The following is a 15,855-nucleotide window of genomic DNA, read 5'->3' on the forward strand; positions in this document are numbered from 1 at the left end:
TATTCTCGTTAAAGACGAGTGACTATCCGGAAGTATTGTCGAAAATGCATTTCCGTCATCATAGCAAAGTGCTGGAGGAGGTGGTAGACCCACCGACAGACCGACCGACCGACCGAGCCGTTGTACCACAAGCAGCTGGACCCTACCCAACTCAACTGCGACCCTCACTGTAAAGCAACATTAGTGCACTGTGGCACGGCGGAATTGTGTTCCGGGGAAACTTACCCGTCCGTCAGTTAGTTAGTTACTTACTCGGTGTGCGGGACCCGAGTTGAGTGAGACCGTGTCGGAGCCGCTATGTATCAGCTGCAAACGTGAAAGGCAAGCAGCGGAAACGAAAATGGCTAACGCTGGCTAGCCACAAACGAGCCGCCGGGCGGGCGGCCGGACTGGACTTGGTGCGAGCCCGAGCAGCCGATCATGACAGGCGGACCAAGGCCAGGCAAGGAAGGCAGGCACACCGTTTTGGTGGGAGCGGCGTGGCGTGGCGTCGACGAGGTGAGTGACGGACGGACGGGCTTGCACCCTGAAGTCAGTCAGGTCAAAGTGAGACATTGCTTTTAGCTAGCAGCTAGCTAAGGGCACGTCAGCACAACATACTGTATGTACATATGAGTTGTTTCGGACTGACTACAGTATCGAAAGAGCCCTCGCGTCTGTCTGGCGCTGGCTCGCTCGCTCGCTCACCGAATGCAAACGTAACACTCGGGAGCCATCGCAAGCAATCACGTGCATTGTAGCGTGATTATGGATAACAACTGAGATCGATACTGACAGCGTAGCAAGGGGCGGTGCCTGTCGGCCGCCCGCCCGGCCGGCGCTTATGAATTGGCTCTGTCACGGTGCTGGTCATGTGAAGAAGCATTGGGCTCGGATGCCTCCCAAAGGCTGCCTGCTTCTTCTTGGCAACTCCACGTCTTCGTGGTGGACAGTGGAAAGCCTCGGGAATAGACTTTCAGCTGGTCCACTTTGTAAAGCAACAGTTCCCTCCGTCGCTCTTGTCTGCAAATGTTAACTTGCAACAACAGCCTTGCAAGGCTCGGACACCGACCGACCGATCGATCGATCGATCGATCGATCGATATCTACCTGTGAGCTGTTCTTTGGGCAAGTAGAGCTCGAGTTTTAACGTCTCGTCTTTTATTGTCTTCCTGACTTTTACGAACACTCTTAGCGCAACGTAATCCCGATTTGTGTCAGCCGCTAGTGGAGACAGTTGAGTCCATCCTAACAAGATGACTATATTTATCAAGACTAATTGGTTTCTAATGCTAATCCTGAGGCTCGCTCTCCTGTGGAGTGCTTCTGCAGCAATGTTCCACTAACCTACTAGTGTCATCGTTTGCTCATCGTTTTGCACAATTGCAAAATTCCCAAAGGATTCACCCTAGATTGTCTCCAATCGGTCAAACTATTTATTGCGCACTCTTTTCTCTGACAACATTTTGGAAAGCGGTGTTCATTTCATATGTTCCTAATTTGAAATACATTTTCCATGACCAACCTCCATTTCTTTTCTTTTTTTCTTGCTCTCTTTCCAGGATGATGGCTGAAGGATAATGTATAAGGAGTCAGTCGCCTTCCCCCAACCCAAAGTGACCGATTGTCGTTGCTTTTTTTCTTCTCCCGCCCCCCCCCCCCCCCCCACCCCCCATTTCATGGAATCGGTGTATTCCACAGTGAGATGGTATACGGTTGAGTGTCTACTATTTCTTGTATGGGCACCCTGTTCAGAAGAAGACAGGCTTGCTCTTTAATGTGCTAGGATGTAATTCAACATCAAGTGTTTGGGTTGGATTTCTCTCTGGCTAGTTTTCTTTCTCCTTTTCCACAACGGCGGCCATGGTTCGAAAGAAAGGTTCCCTCATCCTATGCGGCGCATTTCTCTTTGTTGCGTGGAATGCTTTGCTTTTACTTTACCTTTGGGGCCGCCCGCCCATGGGCCGCCTCGGGGGGGAGGGCGGCGGCGGTGGCGCCGAACCGGGAGGAAATGTGGAGTGGGGTCTGATCCGAGGCAAAGGAAGCCGGATGGACCTGGCAGGGGAGGTGATCCGGCTGGCGGAGGAAGTAGAACTTCAGCTTGAGACCCAGAAAAAGTGGTTGAAGCAGATTGAAAGTCACCGGCAAGCAGCGCGGTCCAAGCGCAAAGACGTGGGCAAAGGAGACGACGAGGCCGTGACAACAAAGCACCACGTCCCGTCCCCAGCGCTTCAGCCCCTCCGGCCTCTGCTTGACCACGCGGATAGCGAGCCCCGACCGAGTGTCGGATCGTTTGCCGCGGTTGGCCCAGACGCTCGGCGGCGCCAAGCCACCGTAATGGAGACGGGCGAGCGTGATCAATTGTCCGCTTTTGCCAGGCCCCCAGTCGTCATTCCTATCCTGGTCATCGCTTGCGACAGAGTCACCGTCAAACGGAGTCTGGACAGACTGATTCAGTACCGCCCTTCTCAAGAACTCTATCCCATCATCGTGAGCCAGGACTGCGGTCACGCCGAAACGGCCGGCGTTATCGCCTCCTACGGCGCTCAAGTGACGCACGTTCGCCAACCGGACCTGTCCGACATCCGAGTGCGGCCGGAGCACAGGAAGTTCCAGGGCTACTACAAAATTGCCCGACATTATCGCTGGGCACTGAACCAAGTGTTCGACACGTTTGCGCAGTCCACGGTGGTCATCGTGGAGGATGACCTGGAGGTGAGTGGCCGGCCTGTCTTCCCTTCCCTTCCTTCTCTGTTTCCGTCAGCAAATGTGGCCCCGTGACCTGCTTTGATTGGAACGTGGCATGAAAGCAAGCTTTTTCTTCGTCTTCAGGTGGCACCAGACTTCTTTGAGTATTTCCGCGCCATGTACCCAATCCTGCGCGCCGACCCGACTTTGTGGTGCGTGTCCGCCTGGAACGATAACGGCAGAGAGGCCTTGGTGGATCCGTCCAAAAGCGCTCTTCTCCACCGGACAGACTTCTTCCCCGGTCTGGGCTGGATGCTGCTGAAGGAATTGTGGGACGAGCTGGAACCCAAATGGCCTTCGGCGTTCTGGGACGATTGGATGCGCCTGCCGGAGCAACGCAAGGACCGCTCGTGCGTTCGCCCGGAAATATCGCGCACCATCACCTTTGGCCGAAAAGGCGTCAGCTTAGGTCAATTCTTTGACCAGTATCTGCGCTACATTCGACTGAACACGGAATTTGTGCCTTTCACCAAACAAAACTTCTCTCATTTGCTGAAAGGCAACTACGACGAGAAGTTTATCAAAGACGTTTACGGCGCCCCGCCGGTGAAGATCGAGGAACTGCAACAGGGGGGAGCTTTAAGAGGACCCGGTCCGTACAGAGTCAACTACTCCAGCAGGGATAGTTTTAAAGTCCTCGCTCGGAATCTGGGGGTGATGGATGACTTGAAATCCGGAGTCCCGCGGACAGGCTACCGGGGCGTGGTGGCTTTCCTGCACCGCGGCCGCAGAGTCTTCTTGGCTCCGCCGGAAGGCTGGACGCGATACGATGTCAGCTGGAGTTGAGACGCCTCCGGAAAGGCAGATGTTGGGAATCCTCAGAGGTGCCCAATCCTGAAGATGGAATTCCAACAGCACACCAGGGGGGCGGGGGGCTGTTACGGCACCAACCAACCACACGCACACACACACGCTTCAATGTCATGAGAGCAAAATTCCACTCTTGAACACAGCTTTTGGCACAGTGCCTTTCTTTTTTCAGCCACCCATCAAGTTGTATGGTTAGGTTTGCTCCGAAATAACCTGACGGACAGCAGCTGTAAATAATCTTGGGTCATCCTGCACGTTTCATATTCCAGTGTCAGGCCAAAAAAGAGTTGGGAACTCTGTCAATGTGGTGCAAATGGTTCCATCTGTCAAACAATCAAACAGCTATGATGATAGATAGCTGGCCTTTATGAGCGGCAGACGGGAATATCTGGCCTATTCCAGCCAGCCAGCCAAATATGATGGAGCTGACCTGCGGAGTCCGAGTGTTGAAATTCAAGACTAATAAGCTGAAGTGAATACTAATCATTTTGTGACAAGTCCAAAAGCTTTATTAGCTTCTCCAGTTCACATCCTGCAATAACCAAAACATGTCATTTGGTGGTGGTGGTGGTGGTGGTGGTGGTACAGTTCCGTTTGACCACTGAGCATTGCATTGATTTTGAAACAAGCGCTCACAAACAGGTTATTGTGGTCTTTATCAATTGTGCAACTTTTATAAAATCATTGGCTGTCTCTTGTCCCAGTAAAGTGTTGCTTGACAACAACTTTACTATTTCTACCGAAGTATTTTTCTAATCACTGCCCCCAATGTTTTGTCCATTCGTGGAAAAAGAATGGCAGAAAAGTAACCGGATGGATGCTGATAACCGTAGAACATGTACTTATCCTATCTATTAGGATTCATTTGTTCACTGCCATGGAAGAAGTCAAAGGTGAATTTTAGCTGAGCAATGGCAGTCAAGGATGGTGGACTTTTCTTTTTGTTGTCGTCGCCGTTGTTGCTTGGAATTCGAGCGGAAGCAAAACGTCCAGATAAAAGCTACCAGTGAGTGTTTGTGTCTATTGTTCATTTCCTCTCTGATAATAATAATACTAATTAAAAAACCACTTTCATGGTGTCCTCAAAATGGACACGCTCCAACATGCACATGCTCTTTGCAAGTGCCATGTCATGTGATGTTTTGTTGTGGAGACATTTTCAAAGCATTCCATGACTGCTCTAAGTGGGGGGGGATTTGATGTTAAGTGGGTATGTATAAGACACTATTTGGACTGCCAATCTTTTGTTTGAAATGCTTTTGTTGACTCTCTGTAGGATTTTGAATGACTTTGCCATGAGCGCGATTGTCTGTCTGTCTGTCTGTCTGTCTGTCTGTCCTTTTCTGAGTGCAAGCACTTGCGTGCGACAGGAGACTGCATTTGGTCTGTCTGAAGATATTGCCACAATGAAGGGTGATTTTGTCCGATGATTTCAATTGAACTGTCTTTAACTTGAAGTGTCCAAAAATTGCCAAGCGGAGTGACCTTGATCCCCCCTGACAGCAGGGCAGGGCTGGTGGTAGTTTTCATCCAAACCGTGGTTTGGTCATCTTAGGTTTGTTGAAAAACCAAAATGATTGTCTGCTAATTTTTTGGGTCTCTTTCTTTCTGCTTAAAAAAACAAAAAGAGAACGCTGGTGAGTGTCGAGGAATCGTCACTTTGGTTGTCCATGAGATGGAGCGACATGTCTGTTTGGTGAGAAGAAACACTGCCTGTGTTTAGATCTTTAATACATGATGAATAAAATCAACTATTTTGATATGTGCGCCAATGTTTGAAGCATTTTTACTTTGGATTCATCTTTGTGTGCGTGCATGACAGGCAGCTCAACTGGGCTTTTGGATAAATGATCAATTGATTGAAGGCTTTTTGCTGATCATATACATTCTAAGAGACAAGCTTTTATATTTATACTGTTGTTGTTTTAATGATCACCCACCAAGTTGTTGTTTTTCTTCACTTTTAAGTAAGGCTGACGAACAGTGACTCCACTATTGGCCTAGAATTGGCTGACTTTCCAGTATTTGAGTAGCAATACCTTTTGGAATAACAATGAAAAGCTCTAGCAGGGAGCAGTGCAATTGACAAACAGTCCAGAAGCTGAGCCTGCTCAGCACTTCCGCTCAGTCATCCTGTTGGATGCTTGCTCAACTTCCTCTTGCGCGCACGCGCGAGCGCGCGCGCACTGATTTATTAGCCGAAAACCTTTTCACATTGCCATTCTACACAACGCGTAGTGTCTCTCGGGCCAAAGTATTTCAGCTTTACAAATTGATTGAGAAACATGAAATAACTGAAGATTTGGATACAGCCAGTGCACTCTCGATCTTATGCAGTGCATTTTTTTTTCCATCAGTCACTATTGATTGATCCAAAAAAGAAATGTACACATCCAAAACAAAAAGGACATATTCTTCTGACATCATCAAAGATGTTTACAAATGAATGTTGTAAAATGAATACTGTGCATTTGACCCGAATTCTTTGTTTGTTTGAGTGACGTCATATTTGTGCGACGCGTCGTCTCGGGCATCGTAGTGAACGCTTAACATTTCGTTCATAGCGTTATTTGGGACAACGGAAAGGTAAGAAGCAATTATGATACCCACGCAGAACTTATTATTTGTGAATGATGTATCATTTCTAGATACGTATAGATAGAGTATTGCCACGTGCCGCTCAAGTTCATACACCGTGGGCAGCCGGGCGGGCAGGCAGGCAGCCAGGCGTTGTTTTCATACGCAACAATGCGTTACCGTTGACGATCACTTGAAAGTAAAAGGCGTCTCTTCTCTTCTCTTGTCTTGTCTTCTCTTGTCTTCTTCCAGACATGTCATGTTTTACTGGTGATCCCAACTTCTGTCCAGAGTGTGGCAATGTTTTTCCTTTACCAGGGATGGAAGACGCCATCTGCTGTCCCCGCTGCTCCTTTTCCATCTCTGTGTCAGGTACGACTGCTGCCGCCGCCGCCGCCGCCGCCATCCACTTTGCTCCCAGCTTTGAATGTACTTTTTGCCGTCTAGAGTTGGCAGGTCGAGAAATTCGCTCCACAGTCGTATTCAATCCGGTGGACAAGTCTTCCATGGGCCAGGAGAGTAGTAACGACACTGAAGTAAAGGGGCCTGTGGTAAGATGGACGGAATCCTTGCCTGCCTGCCTGCCTGCCTCTCGAATGCATGATTCGAGTCCTCTTGGCCAATTTACGGTTGGTGATGTTTCAGATCGACAGACGCTGCAGTAGGTGCAATAAAGAAGGCATGATTTATCACACAAGGCAGATGAGATCTGCAGATGAAGGCCAGACTGTCTTCTTCACATGTATGCACTGCAGGTAGAAAGAGCAAATCTCTTCAATCAAGTTATTGTCTGCTATCTGCTGCTGATGATGATTGTGCGTGCATGTTTTCTTACAGGTACCAAGAGAAGGAAGACTCGTGAGAGAGACAATTTGGCAACTTTTGTCAAGGTTCTGCTTATTCACCAGAAATGCTATATTTGTCATAATAAAATGCTGATAGACCTTTGAAGGCAACCATAATAAAAGATGATTCAAGTCTGACATCTTGGACATCTCACTGAAGAATGGAAAAGAAGAAAAGAAGAAACAAAGCGTTCAGCACGGGTGCCAATGAATCAACTTGTTGACAGCTCGAACGGGATTTTTGTACACGTCTTGATAAATCACAAACTAGTCGGTATTATTGACCCAATAGCTAATGATATCAAAAAATGCCACCGAGCTTTGCTCGGTTCCAGTGCAGTCACAGAATGTGCCTCTAGGGGGGAGTAGCGCATCCAACGAGCAAATTGACGATAGAGAAGAAGGATTCCAAACCAATAAGAGCGCACAAACAATGTCACGTGAGCCGGTCGCGGTAAGGCAGCCGCTGGCCGAAACACCCATCCCGAACCACCGAACCCGTTCTATGGTCTCAAAGGAAGACAGCAACAGCAATGCGGCTTCCACGCTTTACTTGGTCATTTCAACTTAGGAACATTCTGTGAAAACAGACGACTTTTTTTTTTTTCGACTAATGACGATCAAGTGGCGTTGTGCAACCACAGCGATTGAACACGATCGTTCGGACGAGCTGCTACGAGAGAGAGTTCATTGGAACAGTTGATTTATTACACTTATTCGGATTTGCTGCAGCATGCAGACCTTTTTTCTTTCTTTTTTAAATCGCAACTAACGATTCGAAAATGAAGCTGCGAGTTCAGCTGCAGTGCAAGAATTTGCACGAATACCTCAGAGAACTGAGCCCAGATATTTTGGACCGACTTTACAATCATCCGGCAACATGTTTGGCTGTGTACAGGTAAACTGCAGCAGCGTTTTCCACTGGAAGCGCCATTGTCATCTTGATTGTACACGATGATGATGATGATGATGACGACGTTCAACTCTGCAGGGAGCTTCCATCTCTGGCCAAAAACTATGTGATGCGAATGCTCTTCCTGGATCAGCCTCTTCCACAGGCCGCAGTGGCATTATGGGTGAATAAAGAAAGCCAGAAGTGAGTTAGAACTCACTTTGATGTTGAGCAACTCTCCAAAATGCAGATTGTGTGTGTGTGTGTGGCTACTTAATCGCCCTAACTCAACAGCGCGCCTGCCACCCCACAGGAATCATGAGGAATGTGTCTCAGTGCTGACGGGACTTCGCCTTTGGCACAGTCAGCAGCTGCAGGGTGGTCTGCAGGGCTATATCCTGAATCCAGTGTTCAAAGATAACCTGAGGATCGCGCTGCTGGGCGGGTTTGTCCGCTTTCCGTTTGAGCATAGGACGACTCGTTCTCTCACAGGCTTCAAAGAGTCGTCATATCTACATGTGTCAAACCATCATCATCATGGTCGTCGTCGTCGCCCCCTCGCTGATGCCGTTTTTGCCATGGCGCAGGGGCCAGGCGTGGGCGGACGAAGGCAGCAGCAGCCTGGGTCCCGACCGGCACGCTCGCGACATCGACAGTCTGGACCGTTATGCCATGGAGCGCTGGGAGGTTATCTTGCACTTTATGGTGGGTTCTCCCAGTGCTGCGGTGAGTCAGGACCTCGCTCAGCTGCTGACTCAAGCTGGCCTCATGAAAAGGTAAGCGAAGCGCTTTTCCATGCGCACTTGTATTTAGGAAGGACATCGATCCTTGAGTTATTAGCGTGTGGTCTTCTCCACATGGTTGACAGTGAGGCAGGAGAGGCCCCCTCCATCACCTCTGCTGGCTTCCAGTTCCTTCTGCTGGACACAGCCTCGCAGTTGTGGTATTTCACCCTGCAGTACCTGAAAAGTGCTCAGGTAAGCATCGAACGTCCTTTACTCCTGAAGAATTTCCGTCGGCGCTGTGGACAGCTTGTCATCGCTCTGATTCGGACACACTCGGGCGCTATCCTGGTTGGATGAGGAGAGCGACCTGGCTGATAGAAATGACTGGCGTTGTAATGATCACTTGCAAAACAGGAGGACACTGGGCTCCGATCGAAATCTGAATACGCAATCCTTTTCGAAAAGAAAAGGACAGGGTGGTTCCCCCGCCCAACCAGACACGATAGACCGCAACTGACGAGACTTGTTTACGCGGCGTCTAATCACGCTCCCCGTTCGCTCGGTCGGCAAAGTCGTAAAACGGATGGCGGTCGCGTCGATGCCAGATCTCGGGACGCTGGCTAATTAAGCGCCTGTCCCGAGCGGCCGCCCGGTTCTCAAATATTCGACAGCATCGTACGTGGGTCTCGATCAGCACGCTTAGCGTTTTCGTTCATTTGAACAATAGCTGAAAAAGTCTGGCCACTCCTGATGTCGAGGAAGAATGCACCAAACCATCATTTGAAGCCAATGCAAGATGATCCCGCTGGATTTGTATGGAAACTGCGCAGACGTGTCCGCTCACGATTGTTTTCTCCTGTAGTCAAGAGGAATGGGCCTGGTGGAGATTTTGTCCTTTATGTTCCAGCTCAGTTTCTCCACCTTAGGCCGAGTGAGTGCACGCACGCACGCACGCAAATGCTCCCATTTCTCGCTTGCTTTGACTTTTCCCACCACCAGCAGTTGACGATGTGTTTTGGTTGGCCCCAGGATTACTCGGTGGAGGGGATGAGTGAGTCATTACTCACATTTCTGCAGCACCTTCGGGAGTTTGGACTGGTCTTCCAGAGGAAGGTAGGTACCTCCAGAGGAACGAATGGCTCCCATTTGCTGGAGTCCATTTATGGCTGCGGTCAAAGGGTGGGCGCTTCCCACGCTTCTGGAATGCCATGAAATCCTAATTGGTAACCAAAGAACCATCTCTATTTAATGTGACTGTATTTCTGCCCATGCAGAAACACCTTTTTTGGGGGGGGGGGGGGGGACTTGGGTTTGTGCGACTTGACTGAGATTGCCATATGATCTGATATTATTTTGGTTGTTTGATTTGCAGAGAAAGTCAAGGCGCTACTATCCCACCAGACTGGCCATCAGTCTGGCCGCGGGAGTCACCAGCAGCTCTCCCTCCCTGGCCTCCTCTTCTCACTTGGGCTCCGGCACCGGGGGGGATGCCGCCGGCTTCGTTGTGGTCGAAACAAATTATCGCATCTACGCGTACACAAGTACGTCAAAGTCTGCTTTATCGTCAGTCAACGTCAACGTATGACGACGTTGGGCTGCCGATGAAATCCGACACTTATTGCGTTGACTCGACCTCTCCCAGACTCCGAGCTCCAGATCTCTCTGGTGGCACTCTTCAGCGAAATGTTATATCGCTTTCCCAACGTGGCGGTGGCCCAGATCACCAGAGATTCCGTGCAACAGGCCATCGCAAATGGCATCACTGCGCAACAGGTACGAACGACTAAAGCCCAAAAGCAAGTGCAAAGGCAAGAAAACCTAGGATCCCATTTTGCAGATCATCCACTTTTTGAGGACCAGAGCACACCCTATCATGCTGATGCAGGTAATGACTTGAAAAGTATGAGCGTTGCCGCCTGCGTCTTCCTCACCTGTGTGTGCCGCCATCGCCGCAGACACCAGTGCTTCCTCCAACCATAACGGATCAGATCCGGCTTTGGGAGCTGGAGCGAGATCGGCTCCAATTCACCGAGGGTGAGTGGAATGAGTGATCTCCCTTTCTTTCCTTTTTTTGCCCATTCAAATGTGAGTTGAGTGAAAACGGAGCAGCAATAGTCAATAATGCTCCTGCTGTTTGCTTGGCATTTGAGCTCTTGCCCTTCCTTCACAATGCCTTTTTACAGCTGTAAGGTTTTGACCTCTCCTCCTCAGGTGTGCTCTACAACCAGTTTCTCTCCCAGGCTGACTTTGAGGTGCTGCGAGACAGAGCTCAGGTTGGATTGAGGTTCTTCTTAAAGCTTGATTTGGGAAATATGAGAGCGTATTGTTTTGAGATTGTGTCGGTCGCTACAATGGGGCTGGGGGCTACAAAAACCAAAATCATTTCCAATGACAAAAGGCTGTTTGAATTTGCACTTATTTGATTTCCTTCTTTCTTCAGATAGGCTTTTATTGTCTCTTGTCCGTTCATTCTAATCCCACTTCATTTGATTGAAATAGCTTTCGAAAATCAGCCCACCAGCTCCTCCGTGTTTTTCACCTTCCCAAACTGTTTCAATACGTACAGTGTGTGTGTGTGTGTGTGTGTGTGTGTGTGAGAAAGAAGTTTCTGTTTTCTACCTCCATACTGAATTGAATGTAAGTGAGTTATTGTGCCTGCCTGCCTGCCTGCCGCAGGGTCTGGATTGTCTGGTGTGGCAAGACGTAGGTCACAGGGTGATGGTGGTGACACCGCACGGACACAGTGAGGTCAAGCGCTTCTGGAAACAACAAAAGTCGCACACGTAAGGTGAAGGGAAAGGAACCAGGAGGGATGCTATCCCACAATGGAGTCGGCACTTCCAGTACTTTGGGCAAACCACACCATGCTGGTCACGCCACGAGCCACTTTTGTAGACGCAACGTTAACTGTAACGACAATGTATTCTTCAACACAATAAACCTTTTGCAAACGTGAACAATGCAATGTCTTTGCAAGTGCCTTCCAGAATACATGATGATATAGGATGATCAATTTCGAATCATACACATTGATTCAAATTCTTTGACGAAACGAACTTCCAGATTTCCAAATTTCAGATGACAACCAATAATGATGAGCACCAGTAGCAATCGACAAGATGACCTCAAAACAAGGAAGACTTGTCATGTGCAAGCTCATTGTGGGGAACAAGATGACCTCAAAACAAGGAACACTTGTGGGGAGTATAGTCATGTGCAAGCACATTGTGTGTGGGGACGCGCGCCCGCCACACGCGCAGCTTGACTGGACGGGACGAGCAGAAGAGTGAGCAGGCAGGCGAGCGAGCGAGCGAGCGAGCGAGCGAGCGCCTTTAGCAGCTAGTCTTAGCCAGACGGCCAAACCAAATCTGCCGTGCAAAGCGAGCGCCTTTAGCAGCTAGTCTTAGCCAGAGGGCCAAATCTACCGTGCAAAGCTCGCCACGTTGGAATGGGTGACTTTCTGCAAGAAAAGCGCCACCCGCGTGCAAGACGCCTCGTTTCGCGCTCAGCTTAACCAAGGAAGGAAGCAAGGAAGCAAGGAAGGAAGCAAGGTGAGCGACAGGCCGCAAATGGAGCCCGAAAGCTCGCGTCAAAGTCCAACCGACGTGGGGTGCACCGAACGGCCAGACTTGAGGCAAGAGACCCCAGGCAGGGAGGAGGCAAAAGGCGCAGACGGGAGCGCAGTGGTGCCCTTACGAGGACGAGATGGCAAAGATGGCAAATCGGAACGTGGAGCGTGTGCTGGAGAAAGCGAGGATCTGCTGAAAAGCGGACACCAACAAGATGCTGCCGCTGATGCTGATGCTCCTGCTGCTGATGCTGCTGCTGCTGCTGCTGCTGCTGCTGCTGATGATGCTCCTGCAGCTGCTGTTGCTGCTGCTGGCAAATATGAGGAGGAGCTGGATCCAAGAATTCAGGTAAGATGCTCAGCAAAGCCCGCCCGCCTGCTTGCCTGCTGGGAAATCAACTGGTCATAGAGCTCTCAAATTCTTCCTTGCATTACAAAAGGCTAAACAAGGCAATGCAATCAAAAGAAGTGACAACAATGTGGCCTTTCTTCTGTTTGTTTCGGAAAGAAAGAAAGAAAGAAAGAAAGAAAGAAAGAAAGAAAGAAAGAAAGAAAGAAAGCATTGTTGAGAAAAAGCACATTGTCATTCCAGTCCAAAGCTGGCCGGCCACCACATCTGTCGGAGACCAGTGTGTGTGCAACTGACGATGATCATCTTCCCCCCAGGAGGAACTGGAGCACCTCAACCAAGCCAGCGATGAGATCAACAAGCTGGAGCTTCATTTGGATGTGAGAAATTGCTTCAAGCATTTTTGGACATGTGCAATTGTCACACGCGCGTCTACTGTCTTCAGGACGCCAGGTCCAGCTACAGGAAAATTCTCACCCATTCTGCCAGGAAGCTGAATGCTCAGGGCTCCCAACTTGGTGCCTGTATTGAGAAAGCCAGGCCTTACTATGAAGCCCGCAGACTGGCCAAAGAGGTGTGTGAAATGAATGCAAACATTTCATCCACCCAATTTGGAAATCCACCCCATTTTGTTTTGCGCAAGCAGTGAGCCGCCCTGCCATTTGTGCACCATTTCAGGCCCAGCAGGAGACCCAAAAAGCTGCTCTGAGATACGAAAGGGCCGTGTCCATGCACACGGCTGCCAGAGAGATGGTGTATGTGGCCGAACAAGGCCTGTTGGCTGACAGGAACACCTTGGACCCCACCTGGCAGGAGATGCTCAACCACGCTACTGCTAAGGTAGCAGCACGTGGTCCCCTTCCTTCCTTGCTTCCTTCCTTCCTTGCTTCCTTCCTTCCTTGCTTCCTTCCTTCCTTGCTTCCTTCCTTCCTTGCTTCCTTCCTTCCTTGGTTTGAATTGTGATATTGGCCACAGTATGGAGACACACTTTGGAGATTGTGTGACTTGAATATGAATGACCCCCCCCCCCCCCCCTCACTTTGCATTCTGCTGCCAATGTCTCCCTCCTCCCGTATTGCAGCGCTTCTCCTTTCTTTCTCGATTTTCCTGTTTCACTTACTTTGAACTCAAGTCTAGTCCAAGGACTATTGAAGTAGCAACATCATAACACGGCCACCCTGCTGCAAGGACGGCCACCTAACGGCGGCGTTGGACGTTTGCTTGGTCAGGTGAACGAGGCTGAGGAGGAGCGCTTTCGCAGTGAGCACGAGCACCAGCGGGTCACGCAGCTCTGCCAGGACGCTGAGGCCAAAGTCCAAACGCTCCAAAAATCACTCAAGAAGGTCATCCTCAAGTCCAAACCCTACTTTGAACTAAAGGCTCAGTTCAACCACATCCTGGAGGTACGTACACATGTGCCTGCCTGCCTGGCTGCCTGCGTGGCTGCCTGCCTGCCTGCCTGCGTGGCTGCCTGCCTGCCTGCGTGGCTGCCTGCCTGCCTGCCTGCCTGCCTGCCTGTCTGTCTGCCTGCCTGGCTGCCTGCCACACTTTTTGGACACTACTATTTTGTCACAGGAGCAAATAACTGGTTCCAAATCCAATTTGAGCATTGTCTATTACAAAACATTTGATGCGTGCGATTGTGTTACATATCGCCAATTACTTTGCTTCCATCTCAGTTCCCGTCACCCATTTGTGTAGCCGTACGTGTAAAACAAGGTTAAGTGGGCAAAAGCCGAGCGAATTGACAATAAAGCTGACTCTGAGTGTGACTCTGAGGTCAGCCGTTTGGCTTTTCTTCCATTGCAACCGTGTCTTTATTTGTTGATGACACCCGTGCTCACAGTCGAATGCAAAGGATTCCTGCTCGCTCCAAAAATGCTGTCTCCATTTGCAAGTGGTAGAAAAGTGCTCCTGCCTGAAATGCGTGCTGATCGATGTGCTGATTACTTTGATTACTTTCATTTTCACTCATTAGCCGGCAAGTGGATGACTGTCGCCCACTCCTTTGTTCATTGGGCTTGAAAGAACATTTTTATTTGGGCAAGTCTGCTGTGTGCTTTCCATCATATACGTACGTACGTATGCATCGATTTTGCTTTGAGCTCAGTCGGCGCTTGAAAAGCTTTGCTCGCGGTTTTTGGTTTTTCCCCACTGGATTGCTCTTTCTTTAAGGTGCCTGCATCACTGAGGCTTGTGCCTTTCTGCCTTTGAGTCTGACTTCGGACAGGTCCGCCTGCCTCGGAAGTTGTTTCCATGAAGCGCCCCGCTCATTGTGTCTTTCAGGAACACAAGGCCAACGTGGTACAGCTAGAGCAGCAAGTCGCCAAAGTCAAAACACGCTATTCTGTGGCTCTGCGGAACCTGGAACAGATCAGCGAGCAGATCCACGCGCAGCGAGGGCCAGCCCGCGCCGGCAGGGGCCGACCGGCCGCTTGCGGCGACAGCGGGCGCCGCGGCTCTCCGGTCGGCGCCGAGGCCGAGAGCCGGGCGGCCTCCGGTGGAGGAAGCTTGGCGGGGGGAATGGCCCACATAGAGAGCGACTGGCTGGACGGCGAGAAAACGCGGCTGTGGGTGGAGAAGCACCGGCAGAACGGCTGGGGCCAGGGAGAGGCGGCTTCGGACCGCCTGTCCCCCGTCATCAGCCTGCAGACCATCGCTTCGGACCTGGAGAAATGCGATTCGGTGGAGCACCTGGGGGACTTCAGCGATGGCGCGCAGGCTGACGAGTGGGACTGGAATAGGAAGGCTCCGCTCGGGCCCGCCGATGAGGCCAAAGTGGGCAAAATACTACGCCCGCTGAAGCAAACGGGGAGTAAGGAAAAGCAGGACGGCTTGGTCAGGCGGCACCACCGAAGTGTCAGCCTCTGAATGGATCCCAAAAAATGAGGAGAGTGACGAGTCTATTTAGACTACATTGATTGATTGATTGATTGATCTATTGTGCATTGTTAATACGTGTGTATAATAAGGTAAAGCTTTAAAAGATGTTTGTGTGTACATAAGTGAAGCTTGACTGAAAAGATAACTTATTGATTTTAGTTAGCTGCTGTCAAAAAGGAAATTGTTTTCCAATTCTCAGAACAATAAACCAATATATTGGTGTTTTCATCTCAATACTCATCTGGACTTTATTGATTGGTTTCAAGCGTGCAATTTGCCCATGCAGCAAACTCAAATGGGAGCCAACTGCTACAGCCACAGCAGGTCACAGCAGGTCTCAGCAATTTATCAACCATGCATGCACAGCCAACTGCTTCCCTCAGTTGAGTGACAAAAGTGTCATTTTCCTTAACAGGAGATTGGATTCATGCTGAGCTTGCCTTCTGCATATGTTCTTATCTAGCTAGAGCAGCAGCAGC

General features: G+C 49.9%; 4 protein-coding genes across 6 annotated transcripts; all 4 read left to right on the top strand.

Annotated features, from left to right (window-relative positions):
• The first annotated feature begins 29 nt into the window (after nucleotides 1–29).
• mgat1b (alpha-1,3-mannosyl-glycoprotein 2-beta-N-acetylglucosaminyltransferase b) lies at nucleotides 30–5,297 on the top strand. Its single transcript, XM_061266688.1, has 3 exons — nucleotides 30–498; nucleotides 1,542–2,694; nucleotides 2,812–5,297. The coding sequence occupies exons 2-3, from the start codon at nucleotides 1,843–1,845 to the stop codon at nucleotides 3,511–3,513; spliced, it is 1,554 nt and encodes a 517-aa protein (XP_061122672.1). The 5' UTR covers nucleotides 30–498; nucleotides 1,542–1,842; the 3' UTR covers nucleotides 3,514–5,297.
• A 672-nt stretch (nucleotides 5,298–5,969) lies between these two features.
• polr1h (RNA polymerase I subunit H) lies at nucleotides 5,970–7,097 on the top strand. Its single transcript, XM_061266693.1, has 5 exons — nucleotides 5,970–6,123; nucleotides 6,367–6,486; nucleotides 6,562–6,665; nucleotides 6,760–6,869; nucleotides 6,952–7,097. Exons 2-5 carry the CDS (start codon nucleotides 6,369–6,371, stop codon nucleotides 6,974–6,976), a joined length of 357 nt encoding a protein of 118 aa, XP_061122677.1. The 5' UTR covers nucleotides 5,970–6,123; nucleotides 6,367–6,368; the 3' UTR covers nucleotides 6,977–7,097.
• Nucleotides 7,098–7,380: 283 nt separating this feature from the next.
• On the top strand, nucleotides 7,381–11,536 carry gtf2h4 (general transcription factor IIH, polypeptide 4). Of its 3 annotated transcripts, none has more exons than XM_061266692.1 (13): nucleotides 7,381–7,857; nucleotides 7,951–8,055; nucleotides 8,165–8,296; nucleotides 8,439–8,627; nucleotides 8,720–8,828; nucleotides 9,439–9,507; nucleotides 9,606–9,689; nucleotides 9,949–10,117; nucleotides 10,219–10,349; nucleotides 10,414–10,461; nucleotides 10,532–10,610; nucleotides 10,788–10,849; nucleotides 11,179–11,317. In XM_061266692.1, exons 1-13 carry the CDS (start codon nucleotides 7,742–7,744, stop codon nucleotides 11,209–11,211), a joined length of 1,326 nt encoding a protein of 441 aa, XP_061122676.1. In that variant the 5' UTR covers nucleotides 7,381–7,741; the 3' UTR covers nucleotides 11,212–11,317. The 3 variants fall into 3 exon arrangements, with proteins under 3 accessions (XP_061122676.1, XP_061122675.1, XP_061122674.1); XM_061266690.1 differs by having other exon boundaries at nucleotides 7,384–7,857; nucleotides 11,253–11,536; XM_061266691.1 differs by lacking the exon at nucleotides 9,439–9,507 and having other exon boundaries at nucleotides 7,383–7,857; nucleotides 11,253–11,536.
• Nucleotides 11,537–11,707: 171 nt separating this feature from the next.
• Nucleotides 11,708–15,610, top strand: sh3bp5lb (SH3-binding domain protein 5-like, b). The gene is made up of 6 exons (XM_061266689.1): nucleotides 11,708–12,493; nucleotides 12,811–12,873; nucleotides 12,939–13,067; nucleotides 13,172–13,333; nucleotides 13,723–13,896; nucleotides 14,780–15,610. The coding sequence occupies exons 1-6, from the start codon at nucleotides 12,146–12,148 to the stop codon at nucleotides 15,362–15,364; spliced, it is 1,461 nt and encodes a 486-aa protein (XP_061122673.1). The 5' UTR covers nucleotides 11,708–12,145; the 3' UTR covers nucleotides 15,365–15,610.
• The last annotated feature ends 245 nt before the right edge of the window (nucleotides 15,611–15,855 follow it).

Source organism: Syngnathus typhle, linkage group LG20 (assembly GCF_033458585.1).
Source record: "Syngnathus typhle isolate RoL2023-S1 ecotype Sweden linkage group LG20, RoL_Styp_1.0, whole genome shotgun sequence".
NCBI lineage: Eukaryota > Metazoa > Chordata > Actinopteri > Syngnathiformes > Syngnathidae > Syngnathus > Syngnathus typhle.

What these genes read in the sequence shown, in the direction of transcription:
- mgat1b (XM_061266688.1), top strand. Translation starts at nt 1,843, where the DNA reads ATGGTTCGAAAGAAAGGTTCCCTCATCCTATGCGGCGCATTTCTCTTT. An exon ending in TCGTGGAGGATGACCTGGAG is followed by an intron (nt 2,695 to 2,811) that starts GTGAGTGGCCGG and finishes CTTCGTCTTCAG; the next exon opens with GTGGCACCAGACTTCTTTGA.
- polr1h (XM_061266693.1), top strand. Translation starts at nt 6,369, where the DNA reads ATGTCATGTTTTACTGGTGATCCCAACTTCTGTCCAGAGTGTGGCAAT. An exon ending in CTGAAGTAAAGGGGCCTGTG is followed by an intron (nt 6,666 to 6,759) that starts GTAAGATGGACG and finishes GTGATGTTTCAG; the next exon opens with ATCGACAGACGCTGCAGTAG. An exon ending in TTCACATGTATGCACTGCAG is followed by an intron (nt 6,870 to 6,951) that starts GTAGAAAGAGCA and finishes GTTTTCTTACAG; the next exon opens with GTACCAAGAGAAGGAAGACT.
- gtf2h4 (XM_061266690.1), top strand. Translation starts at nt 7,742, where the DNA reads ATGAAGCTGCGAGTTCAGCTGCAGTGCAAGAATTTGCACGAATACCTC. An exon ending in AGGATCGCGCTGCTGGGCGG is followed by an intron (nt 8,297 to 8,438) that starts GTTTGTCCGCTT and finishes GCCATGGCGCAG; the next exon opens with GGGCCAGGCGTGGGCGGACG. An exon ending in TCGGCTCCAATTCACCGAGG is followed by an intron (nt 10,611 to 10,787) that starts GTGAGTGGAATG and finishes TCTCCTCCTCAG; the next exon opens with GTGTGCTCTACAACCAGTTT.
- sh3bp5lb (XM_061266689.1), top strand. Translation starts at nt 12,146, where the DNA reads ATGGAGCCCGAAAGCTCGCGTCAAAGTCCAACCGACGTGGGGTGCACC. An exon ending in TCAACCACGCTACTGCTAAG is followed by an intron (nt 13,334 to 13,722) that starts GTAGCAGCACGT and finishes TTGCTTGGTCAG; the next exon opens with GTGAACGAGGCTGAGGAGGA. An exon ending in AGTTCAACCACATCCTGGAG is followed by an intron (nt 13,897 to 14,779) that starts GTACGTACACAT and finishes TGTGTCTTTCAG; the next exon opens with GAACACAAGGCCAACGTGGT.